The sequence below is a fragment of the Taudactylus pleione genome, unplaced genomic scaffold (genome assembly GCF_031769625.1).
Source record: "Taudactylus pleione unplaced genomic scaffold, aTauple2 ptg000096l, whole genome shotgun sequence".
Classification (NCBI taxonomy): domain Eukaryota; kingdom Metazoa; phylum Chordata; class Amphibia; order Anura; family Myobatrachidae; genus Taudactylus; species Taudactylus pleione.
Window position 1 is genome coordinate 703,981 of NW_028284498.1, and position 15,904 is coordinate 719,884.

The following is a 15,904-nucleotide window of genomic DNA, read 5'->3' on the forward strand; positions in this document are numbered from 1 at the left end:
TGGTTGGGAGAAGTTGCTCTTGGAGAATGTTTTGGTACCATTCTTTATTCATGGCTGTGTTCTTAGGCAAAATTGTGAGTGAGCCCAGTCCCTTGGCTGAGAAGCAACCCCACACATGAATAGTCTCAGGATGCTTTACTGTTGGCATGACACAGGACTGATGGTAGCCCTCATTTTTACTTCTCCGGACAAACGTTTTTCCAGATGTCCCAAACAATCTGAAAGGGGATTCCTCAGAGAAAATAACTTTACCCCATTCCTCAGCAGTCCAATCCCTGTACCTTTTGCAGAATACCAGTCTGTCCCTGATATTTTTTCTGGAGAGAAGTGGCTTCTTTGCTGCCATCCTCCAAAAGTCTTTGCCTCACTGTGTGTGAAGATGCACTCACACCTGCCTACTGCCATTCCTGAGCAAGCTCCGCACTGGTGGTGCCCCGATCCTACAGCTGAATCAACTTTAGGACACTGTCCTGGCGCTTCCTGGACGTTCATGGGCACCCTGAAGCCTTCTTCACAACTATTGAACCTCTTTCCTTGAAGTTCTTGATGATCCGATAAATGGTTGATTTAGGTGCAATCTTACTAGCAGCAATATCCTTGCCTGTGAAGCCCTTTTTGTTCAAAGCAAAGATGACTGCACATGTTTCCTTGCAGGTAACCATGGTTAACAGAGAGAGAATGATTTCAAGCTCCACCCTCCTTTTAAAGCTTCCAGTCTGTTATTCTAACTCAATCACCATGACCAAGTGATCTCCAGCCTTGTCCTCGTCAACACTCACCTGTGTTAATGAGATCACTGAGATGTCAGCTGGTCCTTTTGTGGCAAGGCTGAAATGCAGTGGAAATGTTGTTTTTGGGATTAAGTTCATTGTCATGGCAAGGAGGGACATTGCAATTCAACTGATCACTCTTCATGAGATTCTAGAGTATATGCAAATTGCCATAAAAAAAACTGAAGCAGCAGACTTTGTGAAAACCAATACTTGTGTCATTCTCAAAACTTTTTGCCATGGCTGTATAGTATAGTTACCTATAATATTAAATACAACCGTTCTGAGCAGAGCAGTGCAGTGATAGAAGAGAAAACACACATGATGTTTTGGAATGTGAGAACATCCATTTTATTAGTGAGGCAATAAATACACACATATAAAAAGCTTTAGAGGAGCCGGCTGCTTCCCCGGCATCATATTCATGCACAAACTCCCTACTGAACTGTTGACAGCCGATAGACATAAAATGTTGAAAATATTACTAACCTATTCAAGGTAAATATCAAAAGTGATGGAAAAAAATTTTAGGTAATAATTTAATGTACTGCACCAGACATGGCAAAGCTGACGAAGCAGATGTTGCTGAACTACATTTCTCATGATTACCAATGCCGGCGGAGATGTATAATAGGTGACGAACCAGGATATGCTTTCATTAAGCATCTACAAGAGAGGGATGGTTTTGCTTTGGAAAGTGATAGATCAGCACAGGCATGGTAACAGTTATGGTGAAGTTGCTGCACTGAAATGCCATAAATAGGCTTCAAACTTCACTGTGGAATCAGAATTCAGCTTTGGCTAGAAACGCCAGGAAAGCCGTCCACGGGCTGCAATCCGACAATTAAAGCCCTAAATATACTATAACTTGTCGGGTAGCCATTACGGCACCTCTGTCAAAAACATTAAACCATTGTTGCAGATAAGGGAATTAGATGTACTAAGCCTTGGAGAGAGATAAAGTACCAACCAATCAGCTTTTAACATTTTTTCAAACACAGGGACCAATGTTTTAAGCCTTGGAAAGAGATACAGTACCAATCAGTCAGCTCTTACATGTCATCTTTCAGACTATAAAGTGAGTTAGAAACTGATTGGTTGGCACTTTTTCTCCAAGGCTTAGTTCATAGACCTCACAACCTGTAAAGTGACAGTAAGAGCTGATCGGTTGGTACTTTATCTCTTTCCATGGCTTAGTATATCTACCCCAAGATGAGCTAATTAAAAATGTTTCGCAAATCACCATTAATTGGAAGATACTCTAAAAAGAAAAAAAAGCTTGAGTGTTTTGCCTGAGAGAGTAAATATTATATATATATATATATATATATATATATATATATATATACATACATATACACACACACACCATTTCTATGACTTTTTAAAACAAATACTAAATTGTTACATGACCTGACGTGCAGTTTGTTAAAATACACACACAGCCTCTTCATCAGTATGTGATATTGTACCTATAACCCAAAAATTGAGGCGTTCGGATAAAAATCACAGACATAAGACATCACAGACATCAATGTGTATTAAGGTTGATATTATAGAGATGAAGACAATATCATTTTGCACACAATAGTTACAGATTTGGAAGGCCTACTCCAAAAGGTCATAGTCTTATCTGCAGATATGTCAAAAGATAAATCCCAAAACCCAATGAATGCGACAACTCCCTTCCAGGGTATTAAGTGTTAGGATTTTTATGTTACTACAGAGTACGGTGTTTTCACTCAAGTAATTTAGAAAGGCACCATGTTGATTTTGGCAGGTGTAGCTTTCCCATTGGATTTACCAGTAAATAGTCTGTAGTGTCTTTCAACTTCATTCTAGGTCGGAACAGCAGACAATTCCTGCTTCTGCGCCAAATTCACAGAATGCTCTTCTTCCAGTACAAAACTGATATTGACAAAAGAGCTGGTTGCTTGTGGCTGCTGAGACTGAGCATTGCTCTCATTCTGCTGCTGGCTACACTGCTCCTGGTATTGCTTCTCTGCCTGTTCTGACATTTCATTCTCTTCCTCCTCCTCTTCCACCTACAGAGAAAAGAGACAGTTCCTAAGTACATCAGTTTCTAATGTTAAGCAGAACTCTCATGGAGTGCTGCAGCAATATAATACCATTGTCAGGAAAAGTGCTTGGCTGTTACTGTGTCAGCCACATGATCTTCCACGGCATACTAGACAAACGGTACAGGGAGTCCCTACACAAGAAGGACATTGTTCCAAAGGAGCCATCTATTGGTTGGTTTTGCACTTTATTTTGGTATGCATTTTTTACATAATCAGTGCTTAGCATTTTATGTGTATTCCCCACACTCCACTCCACCACCCATAGCAATCAATTCATTCCACCTTTTGCCTTGCAATTTCTGGAAACCGGGAGTGTCATGTAGAAAATAACCCTTTCAAGACTTGGATTCCCGGTCTTTGCATTTTATATAAAATATATATATATATATATATATATATATATATATATTATATATTATAAATAAAAGAGTTATGGTCAAACTTACCCTTGTTAACTTTTTCTTCTAAGTGCACCAAGAGCTAAGCTTTTTTTCGGCCCTGTCCGGTCCTTCCCCCCTATACCACGCCCACAGCCTGAAGGCAGCTCAGCTTTATAAAGAACAAGCACAAAGCAGGAGCTGGATAGGAGAAAAGGAAGACTGGTACACTGAAGAATCACACTCTCACACAGAGAAGGAAACAAGTGACCAGGAGAACAAACCCATAGAAACCAGGTGCGGCAGGGCAGGTGCCCTGTGGACTTCGAAGAAAGCATTAACAAGGGTAAGTTTTACCATAACTCTCCTTTTCTTCTTCAGGGTCCATAGGGCTCCACAGGGAGACAATTTGGATGTCCCAAAGCAGTTGTTCAAGGGCGGGGACGCTCCTGAGCTGAGAGGAGAACCCAGCATCCGAAGGACGCATCCTGAGAGGCAAATGTATCAAAGGCATAGAACCTAAGAAAGGTGTGGACAGAAGGCCACGTGGCCGCCTTGCATAGTTGTTCGGCAGACGCGCCACGAGGGACCCACAAAGCAAGTAAAATGAGCAGATACTGTAGCCAACACAGGAAGACCAGTCTGCGTGTAAGCCTATGAGATAGTCATGTGAAGTTAGCTGGCCATCCCTTTTTGTGGAATCCATATAGGACAAAGAAGGAGTCCGATTTCCTGATGGAACCAGTACGGTCCAAGTAGATCTTCAGAGCACGGACCACATCCAAAGAGGCCTCACCTGCCGAGAGGTCTGGTGATTGAAAGGCTGGAACCACGATTTCCTTATCAAGGTGGAAATGAGAGACCACCTTGGGAAGGAAGCCAGGGAATGTTCGAAGAACAGCCCTGTCCGGATGAAATATCAGAAATGGGGAGCGACAGGAGAGTGCCCATAAATCAGATACCCTACGGGCAGATGCTATAGTCAGAAGAAACAGAGCCTTCGCAGTGAGCCATTTGATGTCTACTGATTCCTGGGGTTCATGAAGTGCGTGGAGAACCACTGACAAATCCCACAGAGCCACAGGAGGGACAAAGGGAGGTTCTATACGGAGAACATCCTGCAAGGAAGGTGTGAACATCCGGCACTGGAACCAGATGGACCGAGGAGAGACGTGCACTTTCAGAGAGGCTATGCGGAGTTCCACCTCACAGGTAATGCGTCCACGAAGACTACGTTGGGGTCCCTTGTCCTGGCCCTGTACACTGGAAGCCTGTGGTTGTGTCGTGAGGCCATGAGGTCCACGTCCGGTAGACGCCATTTGTCCACCAGGAGCAAGATGTTGTGGCGGCTGAGTAAATCCCCCAATTGAGAAACCCCGGGATGAACACTGCGGAGATGGCGTTCGGCCCATGTGAGAATGCAGGACACTTCTGCCATCACTGACCGACTTCGAGTGCCTCCTTGGTGATTGAGGTAGGCCACTGCCGTGGCATTGTCGGACTGTACTTCTACTGGCCTGCCCTGAAGAATATCCTGAGCCAGAGTGAGGGCTTTGTAGATGGCTTGGAGTTCTAGGACGTTGATTGGCAAGATCACATCAGCTGGAATCCAGCGTCCTTGGAAGGCGTGCTGGCCGGTCACTGCGCCCCACCCGCAGAGGTTTGCGTTCGTGGTGAGGAGTGTCCAGTCCGGGATACAAAAGGGGCGACCCTTGTTTAAGTGGAATGTCTGTAGCCACCAGGATAGGTACAGACGAACCTCTGGAGAGAGGCCCATCCTCTGGGATCTCAGCAGATGGGGCAGCCCATTCCACCTGGAAAGGATCAGGTGTTGTAGGGGCCTGGAGGGGAACTGAGCGAACTCCACCATGTTGAAGGTGGACACCATGGATCCCAAGGTCTGCATTGCAGAGTGAATTGACACTCGGCGACTGTAGTGCAGTCATTTTGTCTGCTGTCAGGAAGATTCTCTGAATGTACCAATTTTTGAGAAGGGGTCAAGGAAGACTTTTTCCAGTTGATCAACCAACCGTGCGTTTGTAGAAAGGCAATGGTTATTTGTAGATGGCGGTGAAGAATCTCTGGGGAGCTTGCTAAGAGCAAGAGATTGTCCAAGTACGGGAGCAGTCTGACGACAAACATAGGCTGCCATAACTGCCATCATCTTGGTAAAGACCCGAGGAGCTGTAGAAGGCCTAAAAGGCAATGATTGAAATCGGTAGTATTGCTGTAGGACAGCAAACCGGAGATACTGCTGATGAGAGGGCGCTATAGGTACATGTAGGTAAGCGTCCTGAATGTCCAGAGACACCATAAAGTTCCCAGGCTCCATAGCCAGGACAATAGAGTGTAGGGTTTCCATACGAAACCTGGGCACCCTGATAAACTTGTTCAGAGACCTCAGGATAGGTCGATGAGAGCCATTGGGCTTCTGAACCAAGAAACGGGTAGAATAATAACCCATCCCCCCGCTGTGGTGAGGAGACCGGATTTATTACCCCCAAGAGCAGCAAGGACTGAATTGCCTTCTGGAGGAGCAGGGCTTTGCTTGGGTCCGATGGAGGTCCTGAGCAAAAGAACTTGGGGGGCCGCCTCAGGAATGAGAGGGCGTATCCATGGGAGACCACTTCTTGTACCCAGCAGGTATCTGTGGTGGTCTGACGCCAGAACTGGGCGAACTGAAGAAGTCGGCCTTCCACCCTGGAGAGGCCCAGCCTGTCTGGCTGAAGGCTTGTCCTCAGATTTGGTAGGTGGGCGTCTAGTAGCCCAAGCCTGTTTGGTCTTAGACTTGGATGTCTTTGTGGATGCAGACTGCCGTGGAAAGGACTGACCTTTAGCTTTCCCCTGGGGATCTGTAGTAGATGCAGAGGGCAAGAATGCTGTCCTAGAAGCTGCCAAGGTAGTCACAATCCTGTCTAATTCTGGGCCAAACAGAATCTCCCCAGAGTAAGGCAGAGACTCCAAAGCCTATTTAGAGTCTGAGTCTGCCTTCCTTGAGCGAAACCAAACGATACGGCGGGCTACCACGGAAGTAGAAGATGCCTTGGAAGCTAGGAGACCAGTATCCAAAGCCACTTCTCCTAAATAGGAGGCTGCATATCTAATGTGAGAGATGTAGGACAGCTGTTCCCTCGAAGCATCAGAGTGAAATGCATCTTCTAGGGCCTCTGTCCAACTCTCAATGGCTTTTGCCATCCAGGCGGTAGCCCTGGCAGGAGGAGTAATAACTCCTGTAAGAGTATATGTAAATTTCAGGCAAGCTTCAATCCTTCTATCTGTAGTCTCCTTTAAGGAGGTTGCTGTATGGATAGGTAAAGTAGCGTTCTTAACCAGGCGTGTCACGTGGGAATCCACTGCAGGGGGAATTTCCCATTTAGTGCAATCAGTAGCTTGAAGAGGGTAAAAAGAAATCAAGCGTTTAGGTAGCTGAAACCTTTTATTTGGCATATTCCATGCTTCACACATAAGATCAGGTAGCTGATCCGAGTGAGGAAACTCTGGCAAAACGACCTTCTGTCGCTTAAAGAATGACTCTTTTGCCTTAGGAGTGGCTTCTATCTCTTCTATTTGAAGAATAGATTTTACAGCTCTCACAAGTGCAGGTATTTTCAATTTAGAGGGGGGCTCCTCCTCTCCCGAGGGAGAGTGAGAGAGGTCTGCGTCTTCTGCCTTCCCAGATGATGACTCAGAATCTGATAGCTGGGTGGACTGGGAAGATAACACAGCACACTTAGTAGGTTTACTAGGTAACGGTCTCTCCTTTTGCAACATTTATTGAAAGGCTGTAGAGGTAACTGCCAGACTCTGCACTGAGGTAGAGAGTACGTCTACCCATGGGGGAGGCAAAGGGTTTACAGGGAGTACCTGCTGTGGCCATCTTATAGGGGGAGCTACCACAGGGACCGCTAAATTCAACTACACAGACCGCAGTGGCTGGTAGGAAATAGCGCTGTATAACCTGGCTTCTGGGAGAGGTATACAGGGAGACCAGTCTCAGCATTCCCAGAGACTGTTGCAGAAAATGGCTGTCGTAAGTCTCTGAGGAGGGGGGGGGGTGAGGGAGGAGCAGCTAAGGGGTGGCAAGAACGCAGTGGAATGGCGCCTTGAGCTGGGTTAGGGGCCGCAGGGAGAGGACCTTCTCACCTATGCTGACATCAACCACCAGGGTCCCTGGTCTTAGCTGTCCCCTGCGCAGTATAGGTTATGCTCTGGTGGTCTAGTGGAGTCCCGGACGAGCCGGTGTCCACATCAGCGTCTCCTAAGACCGGAGGCAAGACTGCGCATAGACGCGGGTCCACGCCTTACCTGTCCTCTGGAGTCCCGGCTGCCGTCTGGGGTCCGAGGAGCCCTGCTAGCTAGGTCCCCCCCAGAGCCATGCTGAAAGTACCTAGCCGATGGCTGGAGTCACGGCGCCACGGAGGGGTAATGGAGCAGCAGTGCAGATGTCCAGGGGACTGTCTAGCACTGCTTGCTCTGTAGTAAAGAATTTTAATTAAAAAAACAACTTGGGCTGATACAGAGTTGTCTTCAGGCTATGGGCGGGGTAAAGGTGGAAGGACCGGAGCATCCAGGGATATAAAAAAAAAAAAAAAAAAAGCCTTGCTGTTAGTGTCCGGTCCTCCAAGTACCACCTACACCACATTGTCTCCCCTGTGGGGTCCTATAGACCCTGAAGAAGAAATATAATATTAATAAATATATATATATATTTTACACACACACACACACACACACACACACACACACACACACACACACACACACACACACACACACACACACACACACACACACACACACACACACACACACATATATACAGTCAGGTGCATCAATATTGGGACATTGACAGAATTTTCACACTGTAGCCTCTATTCACCACCACAATGGCTTTGAATTGAAACAAACAAGATGTGCTTTAACTGCAGACTTTCAGATTTAATTTGAGGGTAATTACATCCAAATCCGGTGAACGGTGTAGGAATTACAACGGTTTCTATATGTGCCTCCCACTTTTTAAGGGGTCAAAAGTAATGGGACAAACTAAACAATCCTAAATCTAACTTTCACTTTTTAATATTTTGTTGCAAATCCTTTGCAGGCAATTACAGCCTGAAGTCTGGAACGCATAGACATCACCAGACGCTGGGTTTCATCCCTGGTGATGCTCTGCCAGGCCTCTACTGCAAATGTCTTCAGTTCCTGCTTGTTCTTGGGGCATTTTCCCTTCAGTTTTGTCTTCATCAAGTGAAATGCATGCTCAATCGGATTCAGGTCAGGGGATTGACTTGGCCATTGCATAACATTCCACTTTTTAGCCTTAAAAAACTCTTTGGTTGCTTTTGCAGTATGCTTCGGGTCATTGTCCATCGCGCCGTCCAATGAGTTCTGAAGCATTTGACTGAATATGAGCATATAATATTACCCGAAACACTTCAGAATTCATTCTGTTGCTTTTGTCAGCAGTCACATCATCAATAAATACAAGGGAACCAGTTCCATTGGCAGCCATACATGCCCACGCCATGACACTACCACCACCATGCTTCACTGATGAGGTGGTATGTTTTGGATCATGAGCAGTTCTTTTCCTTCTCCATACTCTTTCCATCATTCTGGTACAAGTTGATCTTTATCTCATCTGTCCATAGGATGTTGTTCCAGAACTGTAATGGCTTTTTTAGATGTTGTTTGGCAAACTCTAATCTGGTCTTCCTGTTTTTGAGGCTCACCAATGGTTTACATCTTGTGGTGAACCCTCTATATATTCACTCTTGTGAAGTCTTCTCTTGATTGTTGACTTTGACACATATACACCTACCTCCTGGAGAGTGTTCTTGATTTGGCCAACTGTTGTGAAGGGGTTTTTCTTCACCAGGGAAATAATTCTTCTGTCATCCACCACAGTTGTTTTCCGTGGTCTTCCGGGTCTTTTGGTGTTGCTGAGCTCTCCGGTGCGTTCTCTCTTTTTAAGAATGTTCCAAACACTTGATTTGGCCACACCTAATGTTTTTGCTAACTCTCTGATGGGTTTGTTTTGATTTTTCAGCCTAATGATGGCTTGCTTCACTGATAGTGACAGCTCTTTGCATCTCATATTGAGAGTCGACAGCAACTGATTCCAAATGCAAATGTCACACCTAGAATCAACTCCAGACCTTTTACCTGCTTAATTGATAATGAAATAACGAGGGAATAGCCCACACCTGTCCATGAAATAGCTTTGGAGTTGATCCCATTACTTTGGAGTTTAAAGTCCCATTACTTTTGGCCCTTAAAAAGTGGGAGGCACATATAGAAGCCGTTGTAATTCCTACACCGTTCACCTGATTTGGATGTACCGTAATTACCCTCAAATTAAATCTGAAAGTCTGCAGTTAAAGCACATCTTGTTTGTTTCATTTCAAAGCCATTGTGGTGGTGAATAGAGGCCAAAATATGAAAATTCTGTCAATGTCCCAATATTTATGCACCCGACTGTATGTATGTATGTATATATCTATTTGCCAGTTCAATATGTGCATTTATACGCTTGTACCACATGGCATATTGTCACTTGGCTGGGTGGTAAACTCTACTCCCAATGGTGAGATCGGTCTCTGCATGTCCTTCTTGGGCAATAGGAAGCATTACCCCCTGGGGAATTGTTCATTTTGCAAAATTTCATTCTTCCCAAATTAGCAGTCTATGTATATAGCCAAACTGGTAATATACCTAGTGTTTGAGCTTTTTGCACTTTATCTCCCCATTATTGTTTGCTAGATTATTTGTAATGTTATTGATCTCCTAAAAGTGCATGCATTGTGCACAACCAGTACCAACATCATCTGTAGGAAGTATTTGTGAGCTTCAAAACTAAAAATATAGTTAGCAGGGAATTTATTTTATGTCTATATGGAACATTGTCCTGGGATATATAGGATACAGATAGAATTCCCATGAATGCCATCTAAGCAAAGTTTAGAAATGGTCATGGCACTTGGGAGATAAAAGCAAGCTTTACATATACCTACAATAGGGTAATCTAACGCAGTCTATAAATAATTGTATTTAGAAACACAGAAATATCCTGTTTTGTGCTGTTCATCTGTGGGTCCTGTCCTACATCTAATGCCCAGAATAAATATATACATGATGGAGCAGGAAGAAGAATACAGGACATCTCTTGAACACATACCTCTTTCTGCACTCTGTAATATTCATCAATAGCATACTGGTACTTGGGTGTACTGACCCCCAAAACCGATGCAATTTTCTCTCCCAAGAAGTCACAAACTGAAACGACAAAGATATTACATTTAAGTAAAGTTTGTTAATATATAATTACTCTGATACTTAACGATCAATGTTTTTGTGCAAAAATGTATATAAAATGTATACAGTAATCAGGTGTTGCTGTGAGCAGTTAGACCAAGCAGATGTAATTGGGAGATAAGAATCCAAAACCAATAACAATAATATAAACAATGTAACAGCGTATAAGTGGAGAGAATAATAATAAAAAATTATAAAATGACAATTAATTATACGTATAAATGAAGATATGAAATAAACCAGCACTGTATGTGCATCTGCCTATGAACTTGCTTGTACTGTATAGTTGTGTGTTTGTACATTTACTACACCCAGCCAACTGTTGTATACACTAGGGCCAGCTAGTGTGGTATAGGGCCCTTATGTGAGTGTTAAGTAGTTAGGCTAGGGTAAGTGGCATAATGACTAGGCCATGGTAGAGTAGTTAGAGTAGGAGGGTTGTGGCTATGTTTTGTTGCAGGTGATGTCTGGCAGAGAGACTCCAAGCAATGTGACAAGGATTAAGATGCGGAAGGAGAATGCTGTAGGAGTACAGCAAGTGCCATTACCGCACCTACACCCTCCGCACCCTCTCACATTGCCATCATTGTGGAAGGAGGTTTTGGGCACCTGAAGCATGCACATAATGTGATGTACTTTGTTAGTTTTACCTGGAGACCAGTCTGAGATTATAAACCATTACTGCATTTTCACAATACACAGATAAGCAATTGCGTAAGTATTGCTGTCCGTATTTCTCCTTTTCTATTTGAAAGAAACTATTTTGCATAATATCTTCGAGTGGCATATTTGTTTTTGTATATCCATTTTATCATATTAAACATAATTTAGTAAGTATATGTCTGTGTTCTAACTAGGAATGTGCAGGCTCGGATTAGTTCAAATTTTCCCGCCAAATTCTGATTTATTTTTTTTCCGCCAAAAATCTGGTCTCGGAAAGAGGCAAAACATCATCTTTCATGGACAAACATCATTATTCCTGGACAACAGTCCATGAAAGATGACGTTTTGCCTCTTTCTGAGACCTGATTTTTGGTGGGAAAAATCCAAATTTGGCGGGAAAATCCGAACTAATCCGAGCCTGCACATTCCTAGTTCTAACAAGGTCACGTGCCAGAATCATCTTGGAATTAAATTGCTACAGTTGATGCTATTTCCCCTTCATCTTAAAGACACGGACGTGACATCAGTGACGGCGGAAGTGCGGTTCCATGCCCTGACAGCGCTCAACTAACTCATCTGGCCACCAATAGTAGAAATGAGTAACGCTCGCCACGCTTTGGGCATGGTTACTATTCTCAATTTATGTCCACGTGGATAGTAACTGATGCCATCAGGATCCGTTTGGTGAAGGGCATCTAGCAGCAACCAAACTGCTACATAGCTTAAATAGGTGAGGTAGTTGGGGTTTATGAGCACTCTGATTAAAGTAATGCTGGGTACACATTGGCCGATAGATCAGCTGTTCAACTGAACGCCTGATATATCGTAGGGGGGCGTCGGCGGGTGTGTACCAGCAATATGTTTGCGAACAACATCCTTCACAGACATATTGCGTCGGCTGTGCAGCACAACCGATGGCTGATGTATCTGTAGATGTATCGGCACATTGTGCAGTGTGTACGGGCGGTCAGCCGACCACCCATACACTAGCTGTAGAGACCACTGGTGACTGACATCACAACTGGACGGTCACATGTAAATGTCCGCCCAGTTGTGACGTCAGGCATGACACATCGGGACAATGATTTGTAAGTGCGTACACACTTGCCAATCGTCAGATAGAACAGCGGATAGGCTGGACGTCCTATCCGTCGTCCTAGTGTGTACCCAGCTTTAGTTGTGTGAATTCAGCTGTAATAAGGTAGAGAGAAACTGAAGGTCTCCCTGAGTAAGAGTGCTTAATACTTGAAAATAAAACTTAATGGTGGAATTTGTGAGTGTGTGATACAAGACAAATAACTATTTTTAAACAGACCAGCTGGTGGTTCTTAATTACTGTTTTGTCAAAAAGGCAGATATGTGACCGTTCTCTAAATTATATTAATGGGGAACCTACTCTTTACAGCATGACCTGTCTGTGAGGCATTGATGTGCTGCTTTTCTGTGAGCAGTGTCTCTCTGCCTCCGAGAGATATTATTGTTTACACATGTGGAGTGATATTAGGAAGTAAACCAGGCCTGAGGTGTGTGGTCTTTGGGAAATAAAAAAAAAATAAGACCATGCATTATTTATTTATTTATTAACAGTTTCTTATATAGCGCAGCATATTCCGTTGCGCTTTACAATTGTAAGCATTAATAGAACAAAACTAGGTAATAACAGACATATATATATAGGTAGGAAGGCCCTGCTCGCAAGCTTACAATCTATGATCCAGTTCAGGGATGGGCAATAGGTGTCCCTCCAGCTGTTGTTGAACTACAACTCACAGCATGAATTGCAACATTTTTAGCATTGCCAAATAGCAAAACTGTGGCAGGGCATGCTGGGATGTGTAGTTTTACAACATCTAGGGGCCGCTTATTGCCCAACCCTAATCTAGTGGGTCCAACCATGTTGGTTTTATCTCTCTCAATATACCACACTATTATATATATATAGCTGCCGTTCTGCTGATGACTTTTGTTTTTGATGCTGTGAATACTTACACGTTCGCAATTCTTGAAAATGGCCTATTTAGAGGTCCGAAACATCGAAATTATACTTAACTGCGACTATTTATGATAAGATGAATTAAAAATAGGTGAACTGTTATGTGACAAGTCTGCTGAGCGCCTTTATTTGATATCATTGATGTAACTACCTGGTCTATGTATATTTGGAATTTTCCATTAAGGAGCATCCCAGTATTTACACTGACATTGGGACGTGAGAGCGGAACTCTGGGAGAGGGAGAGGCACACACTAGCACTTTCACGCAGTTTCGCTCGCGTGGATGTCTGTTATTGCTCAGCAGAACTAGTTTTACAAAGACAGTAGTGGCATCTAATATTGTGATGTATATTTAATATGTAGTATTTGTCTTGGTGCGCCATCTACTGGATTGACAGGTATACTGCAATTTCATGAGTCAAGATAAGCTGCCTAATTAGTGCTTAATATATAGTTGGATTTTCCTGCTAAATAGATGCATTTCTATATGCATACATATATAACATGCGCCGAGTGTCAAGCATCTGGCTTTTCCTTTATTGCTCCTCTCCCTGATGTCACATTGAGATAATGCATACCTCAGTTTATTTCTGGATGACTAAGCTATACAATATTAAAAACAGAATCCAAGTTCATCCAGTAGTTTTGCGTGATGCCGGAATGAACAGACAAACAGAAATTCAAAAATAAAAAAATTTTCTCCATAGTTCATACACAGCCCCAAGAAGTACATTTCTCCCCCCAAAAATTCTATGTACAGACACAACCATTACAACTTTATTATAAGTATAGATTATAATATATGGGGCTGTTTTGGCTTTAGGTCTTCCTAAAATGCTTCTTTTGTATTGATTTTCCTATACATTAAAAACTGAACAAATATGGTGAAAACACTGCGATATAAAACACAACTATAGTAGGTAATACAAGAGACAATAAAAAAGAAGATTATAGACCTAAATTTGGACATGTTATAGTTCACCAGGAATACAGAAGGTAATGAGGCATCAGTGTTTCATAGCAGCTGTTGATCCGCAACAATTTAAAATTTTTATCAGGTCCCCCACCAGAGATATTTAGTTATGTGAAAAACAAGCAATTTTAAAGTGCTCTAATAAAAAAAAAGTAGACAAGATAGATAAATCAAAATTTGTTTGTCAAATCTTTAAGTATATAGCTATTCCCACAAAAAATTACAGCTCACAAATTGTATTCCTTCCTACTGAAATAAAAAAATTCTATTTTTGGATTGTATTTATTCAGTTTATTTGTTCAGTTTTTAATGTTAAAGGAAAATTAATACAAAAGAAGCATTTTAGATTAAAAAAATGGTAAAGCAACCAATTAATTTAATTCTGGATCATTTAATATGGACTGACCAATTTGTAAGGCTATGGAGTAATAGTAATAGCTGTTTTAGGTCCATTAATGTATAAAAATATGAGATATGGTAAGAACTTACCTTTGCTATCTCTATTTCTACGAAGTCCATAGGGTTCCACAGGATACCTTGGGGGGGGTATAGGTGTGACGTCAGTCATCGGGCACCATAGAGTTAAGCTTTCAGCCTCCCAGGATGCACTAGGGTCCCCCTCCTATACCCCGCCCCCGAGCCAAGGCACCTCAGTTAGTTACCAAGCCATAGGCCGGAGGAGGAGAAGGAAGAGAGAGATAGAAGATCTGGATACACACAAGAATCACACTCTCACCAGAGGGAGACGGAAAAACCGGTGACCAGAACAAAGCCCATCTGCAGCACAGGTGCGACAGGGCGGGAGTCCTGTGGAACCCTATCGACTTTGTAGAAATAGAGATAACAAGGGTAAGTTCTTACCATATCTCATATTTTCTACTTCAGGGTCCATAGGGTATCCACAGGATACCTTGGGGATGTCCCAAAGCAGTATCCTTTAAGGGTGGGGACGCTCCTGTGCTGAAAGGAGAATCCGCCGCACGAAGGAAGCATTCTGAGAGGCGAAGGTGTCAAACCTGTAATACCTCACGAAGGTATGGACAGAGGACCACGTAGCAGCCTTGCAGATCTGGACTGCAGAGGCACCACGTCGAGCTGCCCACGAAGGACCCACAGACCCAGTGGAATGAGCCTTCAAAGAAGGAGGAACCAGCAGACCTTCATGAAGATAAGCTTCAGAAATAGCCATACGGATCCAGGCTGCCAAAGTTTGCTTTGAAGCAGGCCAACCCTTTTTACGGAAGCCAGAGAGGACAAACAAGGCGTCCGACTTCCTAAACGAAGAAGTGCGGTCAACATAAGTCCTTAAGGCCCGCACAACATCCAAAGTGGCCTCACTCACTGAAAGGCCAGGTGAGTTAAAGGCCGGAACAACTATTTCCTCGTTGACATGAAACTGGGAAACAACTTTGGGAAGAAATTCAGGCCGAGTGCGGAGCACTGCCCTGTTCCCATGAAAAATCAAGAAAGGGGGTCTACAAGAAAGAGCCCCTAAATCAGAAACACGTCTGGCCGAAGCTATGGCCAGAAGGAAAACAGTCTTAGCTGTTAGCCATTTAAGATCCACAGAGCCCAGTGGTTCAAACGGCGGTCCCTGGAGAGCCCTCAGGACCACAGCCAAATCCCAAGGCGCCACAGGTGGAACAAAGGGCGGCTGAATGCGGAGAACACCTTGCATAAAGGTGCGCACATCCGGGATTGTAGCAATCCTACGGTGAAACCAGACAGACAGG

The 15,904-nt window shown here is 43.6% G+C and overlaps 1 protein-coding gene across 1 annotated transcript in view; it reads right to left on the minus strand.

Annotated features, from left to right (window-relative positions):
- Positions 1–2,292: 2,292 nt before the first annotated feature.
- Positions 2,293–15,904, minus strand: part of FAM177A1 (family with sequence similarity 177 member A1) — a 52,034-nt gene continuing 38,422 nt past the window's right edge. Inside the window, exons 4-5 of the mRNA XM_088470313.1 lie at positions 10,406–10,503; positions 2,293–2,815 (exon numbers count right to left, since the gene is read on the minus strand). Coding sequence (XP_088326439.1) covers positions 2,609–2,815; positions 10,406–10,503 — 305 coding nt within the window. The 3' untranslated portion in view covers positions 2,293–2,608. The remainder of the gene's footprint in view (positions 2,816–10,405; positions 10,504–15,904) is intronic.